We start from the raw sequence: 20,838 nt of genomic DNA on the forward strand, positions 1-20,838 counted from the left end.
ACTGTATGTACTGGAAGCTTTTAATGAGAGGCCAAATTTCTTGTGTGTGTGTGTGCAGGGTTGGGAGGGTTACTCTTGAAATGTATTCGACTACAGATTACAGAATACATGCTGTAAAATGTTATTTGTAACGTATTCTGTTAGATTACTCAAGGTCAGTAACATATTCTAAATTCTTTGGATTACTTCTTCAGCACTGGAAGATTTTATCACTTGTTTTTACTATAAAAACTCTGTCAGTACAGTAAGAAATACACATATTAAAAATACATTCTCTGAAAAACCTAAATATCTTACGCAGTGTTGTTTCTAAAACAAGATTAATCAAATTAATCTTGTTTTAAGGATTTTTAGATATTTTTACAGAAAAACAATACAATAATTATTATCAAGAATATGATTTTTGCCCTAATATCAATGTTCTTACAAGAAAAAAAGAAATTATGATATAACGTGAAATTTCTCGATAAATAATATGATCGTGCCTGGTAACATGTGCATGTAAAATGGCAAGAAATAGCATTTTAGTGCAATTTACAAGGTTTATTTAAATTTCTTGTACTCCAAACTTACTTAAAACTTACTTCTCTGTCAGCTTGTATGAATGTAACACATCATAAGAAAGTGTTTCACTGCTATTCAAATGCACTTTGGATCTCATCATTTATATATATAAATATAAAATATAAATGTTTTCCATCTGAAAGGACTAAATATTAAATGAAACAAATGACAATAAAATGCAAAGTAATCTCTTCAGTAATCGAAATACTTTTTGAATGTAACTGTATTCTAAATACCAATGATTTAAATTGTAACTGTAGTGGAATAAAGTTACTTATATTTAGTATTTTAAATACGTAATCCTGTTACACGTATTTCGTTACTCCCCAACCCTGTGTGTGTGTGTGTGTGTGTGTGTGTGTGTGTGTGTGTGTGTGTGTGTGTGTGTGTGTGTGTGTGTGTGTGCGTGCGTGCGTGTGTGCAAGAGAGAGAGAGAGAGAGAGCACATCTGGGCAATAACAATGTGATTTCTGATGGTATCAGATGATAATGATGATAATACTTTGATGTACAACAATTTATGCACCATTCTGTAGTTGCATGGTGCTTCAAAGTAATTAAAAAAATACCATGTTACTACCTTGGTAATTTGAAATACGATTAGCATATTCATATACATTTGTATTACCATGGTGGTTCAAGGTAACTAAAAAATACCTTGGTATTTCGCTACATTACCACATTCATATACCATAGTATTAACATGGTGCTCCCAGGTAAATAGTACATGTCCAAAAATCATCGTAATGTCATGGTACTTTTTATGTGTTTTTGTGTAGGCTAATAAGTGTTTTGAAACTCTTTTAGTTGGAAAATGTATTTACGTGCAGAATTCGTTCACAAGCTGCATATGTATTGAACTTAATAAAGATGGGATGTATTTGCAGGTTTTGTTTCCATTGATTGATTGTAGATCCTCTGCAACAAGTGTTATCTTTATTTGCTATGTTGTAAAATATTCCATGAGCTTGTTGACAAGTGAGAGCATGCAGAAATGATTCAGCAGTGCGTGCGCAAGCTTTCTGAGTCATTCAGATTGATTTTCTATCACGTGTGACCAATTCATTGTAAAGAACTAACTCAAATGAGCAATACATTTGTGATCGGACATCTTTAGTTCTGATTAAAAACTGGCATTAGTAAACATCGGGTACAAAGATTGATATAGCTTCGCTACTGAAAAGCTACTTGATTTAAAAATGTCTAGGTTACTAGTGTAACCCACGTTCTCTGATGGAGGGAACGAGATGTTGTGTCGATTGTAGCAACAAAAGGGTCTTCTTTCGGGAGCCTCAGATACCTCTGAATATGAAAAAGGCCAATGCCAAATTGGCAAACATAATTTGCCTGTCCCGCCCCCAGACATACGTGTATAAAAGGCGGGGATCGTGCATCTGTTCAGTCAGGTTCTGCACTGAGGAGCCCAGAATAAGGTTCAGCCATTACAGCGGCTTAGTATACTGTTGTGGCAAGGGGACCACAATGTCTCGTTCCCTCCATCAGGGTAACCTAGATGTTCCCCTTTTGTCACTCACTCGACGTTGTGTTGATTGTAGTGACTCAAGGGGTCCTTCAAACACGGCAACCTGGCGGCAGAGGGGACTGCCCAAGGGAGACGTGGGTCCGCCAGCAGGGGGACCGTACCGCGAAAAATACTCACAGAGGGATTATTCCATGATGGTCAAACCCTGTGAAGCACCTATTCCAGTACAGATTAGTTAGTACCCGTAGTGGGTCTGGTCGGGAACTCCTCCGCTGAATTCACGAACCAGAGGGCTAGGGAGGAAAGACATCCAGGGAGTGCGAGTTTAGTGGACTCACCTGGGAGTAAAAGCACACGTTTTCGCCTCAGTGGAGGGGAAAGGCACTAGCGCAAGCGGTACACCCGGTTGTCTCAACTCAGAGATTTTAGAATTTCACAAAGGTATTGGGTGTTGCCCAGCCCGCTGCTCTACAGATGTCTGCTAGAGAGGTGCCGTTAGCCAGTGCCCATGAGGATGCCACACTTCTTGTAGAGTGTGCTCAAACCCGCAAGGGGGCAGGCACGGCCTGGGTCTGATAGGCCAATGTGATGGCGTCGACTACCCAGTGGGCAAGCCTCTGTTTGGAGACAGCCTTTTCCCTTTCCGCTGTCCACCAAAGCAAACAAGGAGCTGCTCAGAGTCTAAAGCTCTGCATGCGGTCCAAATAGGTACGCATAGCACGTACCGGACACAGCAACGGTAAGGCTGGGTCTGCATCCTCCCAGGGCAGCGCTTGCAGGTTCACTACCTGGTCCCTGAAAGGGGTCGAAGGAACCTTGGGCACATAGGCCGGTTGAGGTCTTAGTTTAGCTTAGTGGCTGAACTAAAGTGGCTTAGTGCCACTTTAGGGTGTAAAGCTGCCTGGTATGCTACTGTCTCGGGGCTGTCTGATTGTTTAAGATGTGTTTGCCTCGGATCAGCGGGAGAAACCTCCGCAGGGCAAGAAATACAGCCACCAACTCAATACAGCAGTTGATGTGCCAAAATAGCCACAGGCCCGACCCTGTTTGGAGGCATCTGTGGTGACCACGATGCGCCTGGACACCTGCTGCAGGGGGACTCCTGTCTGCAGGAAACAGAGGTCTGTCCAGGGGTAGAATAACTGACAGCAGAGGGGGGTCAAGAGCACACGATATGTGTTGCGGTGCCATACCCATCTTGCAACTCGAGTCTGAAGCCAGTGCTGGAGCAGTCTCATATGCATCAACCCTAGTGGTGCGACCGTGGCTGAGGATGCCATATGCCACAGGAGCCTCTGGAACTGTTTTTGAGGGACCGCAGTATCTATTTTGAATGACGAGAGGAAATTCAGCACTGACTGTACGCGCTCATTTGTGAGGCGTGCTACCATTGAGACTGAGTCTAACTCCATGCCAAGAGATGGTCTGAACAGGGGAGAGCTTGCTCTTTTCCCAGTTGACCTGAAGCCCTAGATGGGATAGATTTCTGAGCACCCGGTCCCTGTGGGCGCATAGTGCCTCTCGAGGGTGAGCTAATATCAGTCGTTGAGGTAGTTGAGTATGCAGATTCCCACGTCCCTTAGTGGAGCAAGGGAAGCCTCTGCGAACTTTGTGAAAACGCGAGGGAACAGGGACAGGCCGAAGGGGAGGACTTATGTACTGGTACGCTCGGCCCTCGAATGTGAATCGTAGAAAGGGTCGGTGTCGGGGCAAAATCAAGACGTGAATGTATGTGTCCTTCAGGTCTACCGCTGCGAACCAATCTTGATGCCGGACTCATGTTAGAATGTGTGTAATTTGTGCAGAGCCCGGTTGAGAACTCGCAGGTCCAAGATTGGCCTCAACCCACCTCCTTTTTTGGGTACGATAAAGTAAGGGCTGTAGAAACCCTTCTCCATCTCGGTTGGAGGGACAGGCTCTATCGCATTCTTTTGCAAAAGTGTAGTTATTTCCGCGCGCAGGGTGCTGGCTTTTCCGTCTTGCACCGAGGTGGGGCAGATGCATCTCAGGACCACTTGGGAGTCTTCCGGGTCCTAAAGGAGGTTTGTGAGACTCGGAAGACTCAAGGTTCGGGAGTGTTTGCTTCCTGCGGGTAGCTCTACGCCGGGGCTGAGAGTTGGGCCCTGGTTGTGGCGGAGCTACCTGCTGGTTTCTTGCCACCTCAGGGGGACGCCCTTGGCGAGCAGGCTGGGCTCGGCTGGATGTAGACCGGTGCCGAGGAAGGATGTGTTGGATGGCCTCCGTCTGCTTCTTCACCGCTGAAAACTGTTGGGCGGAGTCTTCGGAACGGTGTCGCCGAATAGGCCATTGCTGGGAGATGGGGGCATTGAGAAAGCGGGCTTTATTAGTTTCCCGAATCTCGACCAATTCAGCCACAGATGACGTTCCTGGACCACAAGGGTGGTTATCGCCTGTCCGAGTTCCCGAGCTGTGACCTTCGTGGCCCGGAGGGTGAGGTCGGTAGCTGAGCGCAGTTCCTGCAGCACATCATGATCAGTACTAACCACATGCAGATCTTTTAGTGCCTTGGCCTGGTGAAATTGCACGAGGGCCATGGCATGCAGGACGGAGGCAGCGAAAGGAGAGGCTTTCGCTGACGTCGTCCTACAGGCCTTGGAGGGGAGTGTTGGAGTGTTGCGTTTTGCGCGCACAGGTGCACCGCAACCCCTTTGTCCACCTGGGGGACTGCCGTGTACCCATGGACCGCCCCGCCGTCGAGGGTAGTGAGAGTGGACGAGTAAGGATATCGGTTCCGGGCAGTAAAAGGTGCACTCCACAAGCTTGTTAACTCGTCATGCACCTCCGGGTAGAAAGCAACCGAAGCTTTGAGCGGTGCTCTGACCTGAGGAACCAATCGTCTAGCTGTGAGGGTTGAGGGGAGGATGGGGGGTTCCAGTCCAGACCCACACTCATGGGTGCCCGGGCAAGCATATTGGACAACTGAGCATCAGCCTCGGACTGCTTCCCGAAGGCAGCAGCCCAGCTGAGTCCTCCGCGTCAGGCACCGCGACGCTCTCTGATGCAGCAGCGACATCATCATCCTGCTCCATGGCACCAACGGAGACATCAGACTGGCCGTGAGGTGAGCCGGTCTCACATCAAGCCAGATGGAAGCAATCAAGCGTGCTGGGGGGCAGGTGGTTTGTGGTGATTTACTCGCCGTAACCCAAATCGCCTCCATCGCCACCATTGTCCTCAATCCCGTGGGAAGAAGGAGCAATGCGGGGTCGGCTGGAGTGGCGTTTCCCTTGAGAAAGGAAATCCACATCCGCAAGATGCCATGGTCAGGTTCTCGCAATGAGTACATGAACCATCCACAAATACTGCCTCAGTGTGATCACGACCCAGACACACAAGGCAGCGCCTATGGCCATCAGAAGTGGAGAGATATCTGCCGTATCCAGGAACAACGCAAAGGCAGAAGGGCATCTTGATAAAGACGTGTCTTTAAAAAGACGTTCGACAATGCGTTAACTCATTTAGAGAAAATAATACTCTTTTAGAGGAGTTGTTTGCTCTTTTAGAAAACTGTTGAAGCGCCCAGGGCCGTGGACTGCATTGGCGAATAGAGGAGGGAGAAAGCCGCTGGCAATGCACCGTAGATCCAACAAGAAAGCTCTCTTTTAGAAGTGAGTGGAACAGAAGTGAAATTTTCAGCTCGCTGAACACACACAACCGCTCGGCTCCGAAGAAAGAATCTTGACTGAACAGATGCACGATCCCCGCCTTTATACCAGTATGTCCGGGGGCGGGACATGCAAATTCTGTTCGCCAATTTGGCATTGGCCTTTTTCATATTCAGAGGTATCCGAGACTCCAGAAATTAGCCCCTCGTGTCACTACCATCGACACAACATCAAGTGAGTGACAGAAGGGGAACTAGCGAATCCACCTCTCGCTACTCAGAGATGTAGTTAAGCTAGTAGCTATGCTATTTGTAGCAAAGCTACTGCCCATCACTGGTAACATTGTATTATAGTGTAATATTTTGTACCTCTTAAATCTAGCGTCCGGTCATTCAGCCCCGTTTCACAGCTGGTCCACCAATTTTTACGGATTGGCCCCATTCACTTCCATTGTAAGTGTCTCACTGTAACCCTGATTTTTGTTTTAGTTTTTTAAGAAAAGGAGGGGCAAATCAAAATGAATTTTTGTGGTAATCAAAATAATGCCACAAATTATGTTGATTGAGATTTATTTGTATTGAATCCAGAATATTCCTTTAATGAAAGGTTTCAAATGTTATAAAATATGGTGCATCAAAAACTAAAACAAAAATTAAAGTTTTTAAAAATTAAAGTAATTTTTTTATTTCCATTTAACATGCTAATTTTGTTTTCATTTTAGTTTTCATCAAAGATAATAACAATGCTTTGATCACATTGCACTGACATCAGCCCTCTGAAACCACCAGTCAGTTCTGCATGTATTGTAGTGTCTTGTGGCCAGTTTACTGTAAAATCAGTAGAGAAAATGCTCATTATATCTTTCTCCTCTTGTCACGTGAAAGCATGCAGCATGGAGTAACTGTAAACAGAGGCAAGATGTTTTGCTCTGACCTTTTTACCTTAGTTTATTTTATATGATTTTGTGGTATGACAAATACATTTTCAGAAATATCAAGATTTTATGTAGCCTAATTTAAGGTCATAAACACTGCAATTAAACTGATTAGAAGAATTGGGGAAAATGTGTTTATGGTCAAATTGGCATGTCCCACTGCAGGGCACTGATGAACCTGCTTGAAAGTTTCATGTCAACTACACATTGGTTTAGCCATATGGAGCACATAGACTTTTCCCAGTTAACTTTTTTGGCCAGCTTTCAAAACTACATTTAACTATGCAAAAGAAAATATACCGCACCAAGTTTTAAAGAGAGAAAAAGTTATTTTAAACATGACAGTTTGAACTGTTCTGAACAGGTCTTTTGAACACCTGTATAGGTCCATGGCAGGTTTTCAGACCCAGTCCATTCAATCCTTTCAAGAAATATCACACTGCAGTTCACTGATTGTAAAGCTGGCTGTTATCCCAGTAAAATGTCTTTCTCCCCAGGCGTGGATATGAATTGCTCATTAATTCTTATGTATGTTTTCTCGTTCGCTGGTCTAGTGGAATCGGAGTATTTAACAACACAAGAATAAACACCAAAGTTCCATGGATTGCAAACACTGATCTTGCTTAGCATGTGGGTGGTGGACATAATACAAGAGACTGGCTGCATGAGCAGCAAACAGAGCACAAATAGAGCACATGATGAGAGCAATAGCACGAGAAGATGGTGTAAAGGCAATTTGCAACCAAACACCTGGGAGGAAGTTCTCCCAGTGGAGATGAGTCAGCTTCTTACACAAAAATAAAACAAACACTAAGATACCCAGGAAATTGAATAGAAGCAATCATGGGATCACTCCCACTTATCTGCTACTTCTGTCCAAATTTCAAGAGAGTAGGCCGCAAAATCTGTGGTGTACAAAGTGAACAGCATGTATGGTTAACAGGAACGTTTGGCCCAAAAATAATTAAATGTTCTTCACAAAGAGGTGTTTATCTCTTTTCTATTACTGTACATTGGCAAATTACATTTTCAATATTCACAATTCCATACAATCTTGTTCTGTATTCATGGAGTATTTTTTTTCCATGGCAAACACTTATCTAATAAACAAAACACTTTGAAACACCACTCAATTATCAGTTTGCCTCAGGTCACTGTGGTGTCCACAGATTTTTTTTTAAATCAGACAAGAGGAAACACATAATATATAATATAGATAATTTTTTATGTGTTTATCTCCTATATTAATGACCGCCCCATTGCCTAAAATACAGAGTCTGGGCCAAAATGAAATTTGAGTGCCCAATACGTTACTTATAAAACTCTGAACCCTCAACACAAATTCTTGGTGCTTAACACACCACCAAAAAACACGAGTTATGTCCCCATTTTCTGATTGGCATAGCCAGAAGGTGGGTGTGTCTTTAAGACCAAGCCTATACAATTTATAGGGGGTACAATAGATTTGATGTAAACTCTTAAGTCGCATAAGGAGCACACTTGCATCTCTAGATGTAGACTTGACCTTTTTTAGAATCCTAGCCCACACTCCCTCCTCCAATACCAAGTTTAAATGTTTCTCACATAATCTTGTGAAGTTGAAGCTCCATCCTGCAGATGCTGAATTAGCAGGGAGTAATACACTGATGCCTCATGACCTTTTCCAAAAGCAGTAATCACTACTCCCAAAGTATCTGCCACTTTAGGGGGGTGTATGCTACTTCCAAAAATAGTACAGGGCAGGTGGCGCAGCTGTAAATACCTGAAGAATTGAGGCCTGGGAATCCCAAGACGTTGAACCGTATTATCAAACAACCTCAACACTCCACTCTCATATAGGTCATCGAGTATATTAACCTCCCTCACAATGTCCAGCAGAGAGGGAACTTATTAATACATAATTTTGCTTTCAACCATATGCTCAAAAAAACATATAAATAAATGTCCAAATTAAAGATTCTCGACACTTTTGTCCATACCTAGTGCAAATGCAAAATAGCGGGGTGTAACTTAACTTCTCTAGTTAGTTTGAAATGCTTTGCAATGGCGAAATAGGGTCAAGAACTTCCTCATCGATACAAAACCAGGGTGGGTATCTCTCAGGTGGAAGCAATCAAAAAGCCAAATGTCTGAGACCAGCCTATTTAACTTAATGGAGTGTAATCTGGGACACTTACCATTCCAAATGAAGGAATTCGCTATGCTATCAAATTGCTTGAAATAAGAGAAGGGGGCATCTATAGGGAGAGATTATAGCAGGTGATTACATTTTGGGATACAATTCATTTTAATAACATTAACCTTCTGAATCATAGATTAATATAATGAAACCCATCTGCCCACATCGCTCAAAAATCTTTTTACTAAAGGGTCAAAATAAAATCTAACTAAATCATACAAATTTGCTGGAAATAAAATAACCAAATAAATATTTTATGCCCTATTTGGGCCACTGGAAGGCGCCCGGCTGAAAAGATGTTACCGGGCAGTACGCCGTCAGAGACAAAGCTTCGGATTTAGACCAATTGACTCTGTATCCTGAGAACTTAGCAAAGGAATTAATAATTCTGTGGAGGCAAAGCATAGAGCTAGTAGGGTTGGAGACGGATAATAAAATATCATCTGCATAAAGCAAAAGCTTATGCCCCACACCTCTTGCCATCACCCCTGGAAAATAATCCTCCTTTCTTATCATGGCTGATAATGGTTCCAGAGCAAGACAGAACAATAATGGGGAAAGAGGGAAACCCTGCCAGGTGCCCCTGTCCAGAGTAAAATAATCAGAAATTAATAAATTTATTTGTACCACCGCTACTGGATGTCAATAAAGTAACTTAGCCATATAATAAAAGTATTCCTGAACCCATACATTTCCCAAATTTTAAAAAGATAATCCCATTCTACCATATCAAATGCCTTTTCTGTGTCAAGTGAGATGACAGTGACCGGAGTCTGATCTATATGTATAAGAGATGTCATAACTTTACTTAATCTGTTTGCCAAAAATGTTTAGAATATTTTTACATCTAACTGGATCAGGGAAAGTGGACGGTAACTCTTACACATTCTTTAATGATTCCATATAAACTTGTAGCAAAAGTGGAGCCAGTTCTGTAGCATAAGATCTAAAAAATTCAGCGGCAAAGCAGTCTTGTCCCAGAGCCTTGCCTGTTGGGTCAAGGGTCAAGTCTCTCGGGTCAAGTCTCTGAGGCCATTAGATGGCATTCTGCACTTCAGCTCTGCCTCGGCACTTTTAATATTCCCTTCCAAATCCACGAGTTCTGAGACTAAAATGTTTCCAACTGAGCAACCAACGACAGATGAAATGATAGAACTCTGTTCTAGAGTAAATCTTATGGACTGATGAAAAAATGTATAGTTCCTACCAGATGGTTCAAAAGTCTACAAATATCTGTAAGACCAAGATTTATACACATCCTGTGAAGTGTCAGTGTTGCTCGAGGGGGCTTGCACACTTTTTCTTCACTGTGATCAAGGACAGAGTCCATCAAAAGATTAAAGCCTCCTCCCAATATTATATCATGAGGGGTGCCAGTGGCTGGCAACATCCCTTCAAGATCTATAAAAAAGCCCTGATCATCAACTTTATGTGCATATATATTAGCCAAAATAAGACTTTGTTTGAATTTCATCTAAAACAATAATGACACTTCCTAATTTATCTTTACTCTGTTTGAAACATTCGAATGGTAGATTATTAATTAGTAATTGTTTACTTATCAATGTAATGACACCCCTGCTCTTCCTCGAGCCAGCACTATAAAAGAAAAATGCCCACCTCATATCTTTCCATATTTTCCAGCTTTCTGTGGAGAACGATGCGTTTTTTTAAAGAAACACTATATCATATTTCTTACACTTAAGAAGAGAAATAAACATCCTTCTTTTTATGGGGTGCCCCAACGCAGTCACATTCCATGTGGAGAGAGACAATCCACTCATATTAACATTTGACATTTTGACAAGATTTTAAAGACCACATTCCAACAATAGTGCACCCATCAAAACGTGAACATCCCCCAGAACAAAACAACAAAAAAAAGAAAAATGTGCGCATTTGTCACGAATGTAAGGCAACGAAGGCAGACGAAGGTTGAGGATCCAAATGTAGCTTTCTTTATTATTAACAAAACACAAAGGAAAACCCTCAGTGGGGAAATAAACATGAATAGAGAACTCGGGCAGGGAACACAGACCAGGCTAACTACACTCACAAACATTCAACGATAGACAAGGACTGAACCAAAAACCGGGGTATAAATACATGAACAAGGGACAAAGGGGCCAATGAACAAATGAACTCAAAACAAGATAACGAGATGACAAACAGAAGCAAATGGCAAACTAATGAGGACAGGTGAAAACAATGACAGAAAACACGAACGCTAACAAGACGACTGTGGAGCTACAAAAGGGACAAAAGTGAAAACTATGGAATAACAAAAGGGACAAAAATGTAAAACAAAGGGGCAACGGTTAAACAAGACAAGGTCATACATAACATAGCCCCCCCTCAAAGGATCGGATCCCAGACAATCCGAAATAAAAGAAACACAAAGAAAAAAAAAAACACCAGGAGCAGACAGGCAGACCGGGGGGGCACGAGAGCAGGCAGGAAGTTCAGGGGGGCACAAAGGGCAGGCAGGAAGTCCAAGGGGGCACAATGGGCAGGCAGGGAGTCCAAGGGGGCACAGAGGGCAGGCAGGAAGTCCAAGGGGGCACAGAGGGCAGGCAGGAAGTCCAAGGGGGCACAGAGGGCAGGCAGGAAGTCCTGGGGGGTGGCCACAGGACAGGGGCCAGGTCAGGAGGCCTGGGAGGAGGCCACAGGACAGGGACTGGGTCAGGGGGCCCGGGAGGAGGCCACAGGACAGGGACCGGGTCAGGAGGCCTGGGAGGAGGCCACAGGTCAGGAACAGGGTCAGGGGCCCTGGGAGGAGGCCACAGGACAGGGGCCGGGTCAGGAGGCCTGGGAGGAGGCCACAGGACAGGGGCCGGGTCAGGAGGCCTGAGAGGAGGCCACAGGACAGGGGCTGGGTCAGGAGGCCTGGGAGGCACTGAGGACGGAGCTGAGGAAGGCTCAGGAGATGGAACTGAGGAAGGCTCAGGAGGCGGAGCCGAGGAAGGCTCAGGAGGCTTTGGGGGCGGAGCCGTAGGAGGCTCTGGAGGCGGAGCAGTAGGAGGCTCGGGAGGCGGAGCAGTAGGAGGCTCGGGAGGCGGAGCCGTAGGAGGCTCGGGAGGCGGAGCCGTGGGACGTTCTGGAGGCTCAGGAGGTGGAGACGTGGGAGGCTCAGGAGGCCTTGGGGCGGAGCCGTAGGAGGATCAGGAGGCTCTGGGGGCGGAGCCGTAGGAGGCTCTGGAGGCGGAGCCGTAGGAGGCTCGAGAGGCGGAGCCGTAGGAGGCTCGAGAGACTTGAGGGGTGGAGCCCTGGGAGGCTCGAGAGGCTCGGGAGGCAGAGCTCTGGGAAGCTCGAGAGGCGGAGCTCTGGGAAGCTCGAGAGGCGGAGCTCTGGGACGCTCGGAAGGTGGAGCTCTGGGAAGCTCGGGAGGCTCGGAAGGCGGAGCTCTGGAAAGCTCGGAAGGCGGAGCTCTGGAAAGCTCGGGAGGCTCGGAAGGCGGAGCTCTGGGAAACTCGGGAGGCTCGGAAGGCAGAGCTCTGGGAAGCTCGGAAGGCGGAGCTCTGGGAAGCTCGGGAGGCGGAGCTCTGGGAAGCTCGGAAGGTGGAGCTCTGGAAAGCTCGGAAGGCGGAGCACTGGAAAGCTCGGGAGGCGGAGCTCTGGAAAGCTCGGGAGACGTTGCCGCTTGGACGGTCATGGCTACAGACGCTGGCTCAGGGACGGTCGAGGCTACAGGCGCTGGCTCAGGGACGGTCGAGGCTACAGGCGCTGGCACACGGATATCTGAGGCTACAGGCGCTGGCTCATTGACGTTTGAGGCTATCGGCACTGGCTCATTGACATTTGAGGCTACAGGCGCTGGCTCGCTCACCGTGACAGGCGTGGGCGCTGGCTCGCTCACCGTGGAAGGCTTGGGCACAGGCTCAAAGACCGGGGCAGGTGTGGGCACAGGCTCGAAGACTGGGGCAGGCGTGGGCACAGGCTCGAAGACCGGGGCAGGCGTGGGCCGGAAGGCGGAAGCCAGTCTTCTCTCCCTCCTCCGGGCAGATGAAGAGGGCTGCGCTGGCTTGCTGACCAAGGCAGGCGTGAAGGGACGAACCACGGGCGAATGGAGGGTTACCACTGTGGGAGGAGTGGCAGGGTTCTCCTCGATGACGCCCACAGTGAACGGTGAAGCGCAGACCAGCAGAGTCTCTTCAATGAACTCGAGGAGCGTCCAGCCACGCGTCAACGGTGGTAACCGCTCCTGGAGTGCACAATCCAGGTTGGCCTGAAAAAACACCACCAGGTCGGAGTCAAGGAATTCGGTGGCACTCGCAATCGCGAGGAAATCACGGATGTGGTCCTCCACCGGACGGTTTCCCTGCCTAAGGCTGAGCAGACGGCAGCTTGATCGCAGAACCGCTGGATCCATTGTTTTGGTCTATCGTTCTGTCACGAATGTAAGGCAACGAAGGCAGACGAAGGTTGAGGATCCAAAAGCAGCTTTCTTTATTATTAACAAAACACAAAGGAAAACCCTCAGTGGGGAAATAAACATGAATAGAGAACTCGGGCAGGGAACACAGACCAGGTTAACTACACTCACAAACATTCAACGATAGACAAGGACTGAACCAAAAACCGGGGTATAAATACATGAACAAGGGAAAAAGGGGCCAATGAACAAACAGAACTCAAAACAAGATAACGAGATGACAAACAGAAGCAAATGGCAAACTAATGAGGACAGGTGAAAACAATGACAGAAAACACGAACGCTAACAAGAAGACTGTGGAGCTACAAAAGGGACAAAAGTGAAAACTATGGAATAACAAAAGGGACAAAAATGGAAAACAAAGGGGCAACGGTAAAACAAGACAAGGTCATACATAACAGCATTAACCCCACGCACTACAGCGCCAACTGACGTCCATCCCTTCAAACTCAAACAGTCCATGTACGCCTACGAGAACCCCCATGACAACTTTGCCATCGGATTGTTCAAGTCCAGTGTTTCTATACAAATTTTGTGAGACAGAATTACACAGCAATAGATAATCTATAAAACAAACTACAGCCAATAGACAGAATAAGCACAAAGAGCATGTAGATTCATCCACTGTCATTCAACTGTCCCGAAGGTGTGCCACTCTACAAAATAAACTACAGCCACTAGGCAGAACCAGCAAACAAAACAAAGTGCACAGAATCTTCAAACTGTCAAGCGAATGTTCAGTGAGCCGGTCCACTCAGCTGCAATTTGTGTACAACTTATTGACTTCATGAAGGACATCGCTTGCTGTTGGCATGTGAATGTTTTATGGCCATCCTTAGCATCTATTCTAAATTTGGCCGGGAATATCAGTGCAAAAGCAACCTTCAGTTGGTGTAAATGTTTATTGCATTCTGTGATGAGGAGGGTGCGGGCCTCCAATTGGGCTAATCAGCCGAGGAGAGGGACAAATGCAGCCAGATGCGGCAGTTTGGGAGAGACGAGCCACACGCAGCTGCCGTGTGTGTATTTGTTTTTGTGTCTATTTGTTTAAGTTTTCTTTAAATTATTACCTTGACTGTTCAGCCAGTTCCCACCTACTCCTTGACCATTTTGACCCTTGTTACACAATCGATCACGCTTCTCTCTTGTCGAGTTTGCAAAGTCTGTGAACAAGAAAATGCTGTGTTTCTTCCAATAAAGCCTTCTTGTAATCCTCGCCTCACTCCGCCCCGCCCCGCCCCGCCCCACCCCACCTCGCCTCTCGTGACAGGGCGGAGGGTGGGGCCGGGTCGTGATTCTACACAACCGGCCCCTTATCAGGCTAATCAAGCCTCCGAGAGGGATAAAGGTCGACTGCAAAGTGTGGTGCGATAGAGAGACAGCGTTTACTGGCAGTTGTCCGTCATATGTGTGTGTTTGAGTCTTTTGGTTTAAGGTCTTAATTAAATATAATTAATATTGTCAAGCCGGTTCTCACCTCCTCCTTTCCTTTAAACCCCGTTACACTCTTTATCGGATGATTTTAGAAATATGGCCAGAATTGATCGGGGCCTGTCTCCCTCTGTGGATCGATGAGCAGGAACCTTGTGAGCTCGATCGGTTTCCAGATTATGGCCTGCTATGTCGAGGAGATTCAGAAAGAGTCCATCTAGGAATTTCACCGTAACCTGTCCCTCTGCTACCTCAGGGATTCCAACGATATGGACATTATTCCGACGGCTACGGTTCTCCATGTCCTCCAACTTCTCCCAGACATGTTCCAAATCCACCTTGGTTGCTAGCGGATTAGCAAATAATTCCTTCTCCGATGACTCTAGATAATCGATCCATTTCTTGACATCCCCCCCTCCCCCCCTTGTAACCACATCAGAGAGCTTTGCTTCCATGGCAGTGATCGATCGACGTATCACAGCAAGATCCTCCAAGTCAGCAATGATCTTCATCAACATTGTCGACATGTTAAGCATCTCTCTGACTAAATTGACTCCCTGGCTCGTGGCTTGCTCTGGGGTGTCAGCTTGAGCAAGTAAGTGTCTTTTAATGACTCCAGAGCCCAAGGATTTTGAATAATTTTACATATTGTCCACCTAGAACAGTTTTGGAACGGAGTGTATCGAATCTCACTGGTTTATGTCATAAAAAGTATTAAAACTAGCAAAGTGTGCAGAGCTCACTGTTCACACATCCGATCCGCACATGGCATCATGTGAACCCACAGTTTTGCACATTTAAAATGTGTTTTTACAGACATACGCCTCCGACCGACACACAAACTAGAGTGCAAGAACCACTCAAGCAAATGGACTGCATTTTAATGAACAACTGTCACGCAACTCCAGCTGCAAAAACACTATCTAGTTACTAACACAAAAAAAGGGTTTCACAAACATAGTGTATTTTTCATACCACATACCTCAACTCACTAAGAGTTGGAAACCAAGGACCTGAACTACACGACTCCTAACACAAGCAGCAAACAAGGGGTGCCCAACCATTAGCAAGCACACTGACATAATGAAGCTAATTACTAGCAGGCCAGGTGACAGCAATGTTTGGGCACTCCCGCACATTTAGGGACAAACCATTCAAGCTAGTGGGGGAACTGCATATCCTGCTACAATAGCATTGCATTATGTTTGCAGTCTGACACATTTCTGAAGGCAAGAACACACACACTTGTGTTTGTGTATATAGAAGCGTAGGCGTTCACATACTTTAATAAAGTATGTATCAGGCCTAAAGGTTTTTAATATCCTTTTAACTGAGTCATCCAATTTTGAACAATACACAACTCTATTTAAATTGATGCATTAGAAAATAACTAGAAAATAATAGAAAAGATCTGTAACTTCTGTCAAAATTTCTAGAGAGTAGATGCTGCAAAATCTGTGATGTGCGAAATGAACATCATGTTTGCTTGACAGGAACATTGTGGCCCGATAAAAATGTTCTTTTAAAAAAAAAAAGAAAAGAGGTTACATACAAGGTTCATGTGAGCTTGTTTATTTTGTTTTTGTCCTTATAATAACCTACACATACACTTCAAAAACTATGGCAGGTAGTTTATTTGAAAATACTAGAAAAATAAATAATATATTCCACATATTTTGGAAAAACAAAGAAAACCTATCTGTTATTATTGGAACAAAAACTTTATAAGGAACATAAAAACAACACTACCACTAATGTATACAGTAGTCAATACTGTCTTTTCAGAAGCACTATTCATTGTGATATCTGGTGTGGTATTATGACTCATTGTATGGCGCTCAGTAAAGACGTGTGTAAGCAACCCTGCTACAAGGCTAAGTGATTAATTAGTCACAACAGGAGCTCCACACTGACAGCTCTGCCACACAGGTTACACCTCTTTCATCGTCATTCACCACTGACAATTCCTCTCTATGAATTAAAAGGAGTCAAGTGCGGAAATTAATGACAACGCTTGTATTTACACATCAGTGCTTATGGGGTCTGGGTCTGTCACATCATAGGAGGGAGATTGACACCGGTTGTGACATCAGCCACATACACACATTAAACGGCTCATCATAAATATTCAGTCTGATTCTTCTTCTATATGCTGTTCAAAAAGTTGTTGATTAGAGCCTTTAGGTATCAGGGTAGGGCTGTACCAGCTGTGCGTAAGTTCTCACGTAAGTTGGGATGTAAAGTTCACACTAAGGGCTTAGTAACTATGTCAGTGCTTAATTTGTTCTTAATGCAAGACTTAACTAGTAGGTTGTAATCGCTCCGTAAAGTAATGTGTAGTCGCATATTATGATATTTACCGTAACTGATTTAAAAAGCAGCCTTCAAATTTGTACACAGAAGTATTAAAAAGCTGTGAATTTCAGTTTTATCTTCTTATGGTTGATGTTCAAACCTTGTTTGCTCATGTAACTGTCAGCTGTAATAATTTATATCCCCCATTCAAATACGATATGTAATAAAAGTTGATTTGATAAATAGTATATTAGCCATAAAAAATGTATTCATTTTAATACTTTGTATATGTTGAAACTTTACACCGGGTGACGCATCCTGAAAACGGCACATTAGATCGGTTTCATGCTGAAGAGCCGCTTAAACTACGTTTTTTTTTTCCTCTCTCGTAAATGTAAACAAATATAAATGCCTGTCATGCAAAACATGAGCTCATTGATTTCATAAAATATCAGTCTACTTTATTATTCTATCCGTTATTCCTGGTCGGAGACTGCCATAAATATTTAGTTTATACATAGGATGATGTTCTACTTTAGTTTAATGGTGCAACGCTCACATATTTAGTAGTGCGTACATACCGACTTATTGCCCATTTATGCCACAACTAGGCTAAGTTGTAACTTACATATAGCTGGTGCAATCAGCCCCTGGATTGTTTCATGTCTGAATGGGGGTAATCACACATGAGATATCTTTGAAATTTCTGTTGTTTCTCCTTGACTGCAATGAGATTCAATGGAGATACATTGGAAACTTTTGTGCTGAGCTAAGTTATCTACATTCATTTTATAGCTATACAGTCTTACTGTATGTTACAATTGCCACATTCTATTTCTCCTAAGGAAATTAAGGAGAAATATATAAGTACCTATATATATCTATATAGATATAAATATATTTATTATATATATTAGAAGTGCTATTTATTCAGTGACAACGCAAGACATATTATATTAGGAATGACTAAGATAACGCTGAACATTTTAACAAAAGAACGATGCCAATATGTAACAATATTTTCTTTTGTTTGCAGAAGGTGGCCAGATAAACAGCATGATGCAAACCCACCCGTATCCAGCCCTCAGCCAGATGTCCCATGTCTATGAGCAACAGCAACCAGGAAAGGAATTCAACAAATATGCTTCACTGAAGGCTGTGGGTAAGAAGAATTTCCACTCATAAAGATCATTCTTAGCACATCTGTTTTATACTCTCATGTGAATGTGATAAAATCATAAATTATTCCATTTTTTGAACATAGCATTCACTGCAGAATATTTTAGAAATGACTAATGTATCTCAGAATAAGAGGTTCTGAGAGGGAAAAACGTGTATTATCACTGACATTGAATTGAAATTCATTACAGTTGACTTTAATTCACTTGGGAGTCTTCAAAAATATCTCAAGAGCTCTTCAATAAACCCAGCAGAAATGAGGATTGCCTGTCTTAGTTATGCCCAAAATACAGTACCAAAATATATTTTGAATGAATAAAAAACATTTGTTCAAACAAGTTTTATGTTTTAAATGCCCGTTTAAAAACATTTTACTTTTATAAAACACATAATTCAGTCTCTAAATTCTAATTGGATAAACCGTATTTTAAGTTGTTGTAAAATGCAGATAAACGCACACCCTTGATCGCACATTCTATATTAAAGGAATAAAGAGTTCATTAAATGGTAAGTTCAATGAGGCACTTACAATGAAAGTTAATGGGGCCAATCCATAAACATTAAAATACTTAAGTATAGCCAAAAGATGTAAGCAATATGTGTGTTTACATGATTTTAGTATGATAAAATCGCTTACTAGCCTTTTCTGTCTAAAGTTATTTAAAATGTTAAAATGTCATTGCCATGACGATGTAATGTTGTGACAAATAACTCACTGTAAAAAAAATTGAGGTTGTTTTTAACAAAAAAACTTGCAGCTGTGGTTGCCAGAATATTTGATGTACTCTTGGTGGGCTAAAGCACATAACTGTTAATCAGAAGGTCGCTGGTTCGAACCCCACAGCCACCATAATTGTGTCCTTGAGCAAGGCACTTAACTCCAAGTTGCTCCGGGGGGATTGTCCCTGTAATACGTGCACTGTAAGTCGCTTTGAATAAAAGTGTCTGCCAAATGCATAAATGTAAAATATACAGTAAAAATTTGAACAACTTTACAGAACAACCTGTACATTTAACAGTTTAAAACTGTTGTTTTATGGTATATTTTATGGTGCAGTACCGTTGTTTATATTATTAAATGGAAAACGTATTATATTAACCTTCTTAAACAGTAAAAATCAGCTTTTCACTTTATAATGTATTGTTCATCAGTAGTGGCTGTTCCAGGAGCAATGACTAATAAACATGTAGAGACAGTGCTCAGTGTCACTCACACAAACACTAAACATCATCAGGGTAACACATGTGAAATTAGAATTATAAACATTAACAAAACTGTATCAAATATAACACAGACACCCTAAAGTTCATAACTGATATTAAAAATAAGAAGAAATATAACTATTCCCATAAAATATAGTGAAATATGTTGGGTTATGAAGGGAATTCTGAGAACTCCCGGTTACTAAAAATGTATCTACAGTCTTGTTAAACATAATATGCACAATCGTCGCTCGGCCCGCCCCTCTCTCCACAGTGTAATTTATACAACATTTCACATGTATTTTCTTTTTAAATATCTAACAGTATTTAACAGTAACTACTTGTTAACAAATCTACGTTTTTTTTACTGTAGCATTTCGAAAGTCTTTTACCGTAAAAACGACGGACAAGTTCACCCATCAAAAACAGTAGTCCATCGAAAAAGCAATGATTTAAAAAACTTTACAGCTCAAATAATACACAACAGAACTTTTAACAGAAGAATGAATGTAAGAATGAATGTTTTATAAAATTATAAACTTCACATTTCTGCCTTTAAACCCTCCAAAAATTTGCCCCATTCACTTATATTGTAAGTGCCTCACTGTAACCTGTAAGGGCGAGTCAAAATTCATTCTTGTCGTAATCAACATTATGCCATAAATGCTGTCAACTGATCCTAACTTGTATTAAACCCGGAATATTTATTTAATGCATTGAGTTGCTACAGTGCTTGGCAACAACAAACAGCCCACAGTTAGGATAATGAGCTATATTAGTTGTGGAATTTGCAATAAGTGTTAATAATAAATTGAACTCTTAATTGAATATTAGTGTATTTTATCATAGTCCTTTTGCTGTCATTAAAAACAATAAACCACTCAGTCCTGTGGGCTATGATGATTTTGGATAGGGTTTTTTACTCTGCAGTGCATTGCATTATTAAGCAATTTCTTGTTATTTTGTTATTCTTGCCAAGATTTTGCATGACTTGTTGTGGTAAAATTGTGATGTTTATACTATTGTTTCTCCATCTGATCACCTGAGGATTTCTCAATCACTGTGACACGACACCTAAAGCCCAGTGAGAATATCACTAATTCTTGTAATTTTGTAATTAGACAAGCTAACTGTTCTAATATCATGGATGACATACCATGAGATCATTGAGCTAAGAATAACTGATCCTCTGGCATCACAATGTTTTTATTTTCTTATTATTTAATTGCCTCCCTCAAGAAAATTCCAAAAGGTCCAGAATTCTTCACCTTAGTACTGATAAGTCCCAATTTTTGCCAATCAATACTTCTCTCACAGTCCCTAAATACATCTCTAAGGTCATAGAATTGGATTTCTACTCAACTTAGAGACGTGAAGCTAACTAATAATGGCCTTCACCAGAATATCCTCCCAACAAACCCACACCCCCCCATCCCTTTGAGATATAGATGGCACTAACTCCATGTGTGGAGTCACAGAGTAGTAAGCTGATAGATATTTGAACAGTGTAT

General features: G+C 43.0%; 1 protein-coding gene across 2 annotated transcripts in view; it reads left to right on the forward strand.

The window, feature by feature from the left end:
- LOC127626536 (protein shisa-9A-like) overlaps positions 1 to 20,838 on the forward strand; it is a 57,448-nt gene that overhangs the window by 23,013 nt on the left and 13,597 nt on the right. For both annotated transcript variants that reach the window (XM_052102407.1, XM_052102406.1), the window contains exon 3: positions 17,982 to 18,107. In XM_052102407.1, the coding sequence (XP_051958367.1) occupies positions 17,982 to 18,107 (126 nt within the window). The remainder of the gene's footprint in view (positions 1 to 17,981; positions 18,108 to 20,838) is intronic.

Source organism: Xyrauchen texanus, chromosome 33, assembly GCF_025860055.1.
Source record: "Xyrauchen texanus isolate HMW12.3.18 chromosome 33, RBS_HiC_50CHRs, whole genome shotgun sequence".
NCBI lineage: Eukaryota > Metazoa > Chordata > Actinopteri > Cypriniformes > Catostomidae > Xyrauchen > Xyrauchen texanus.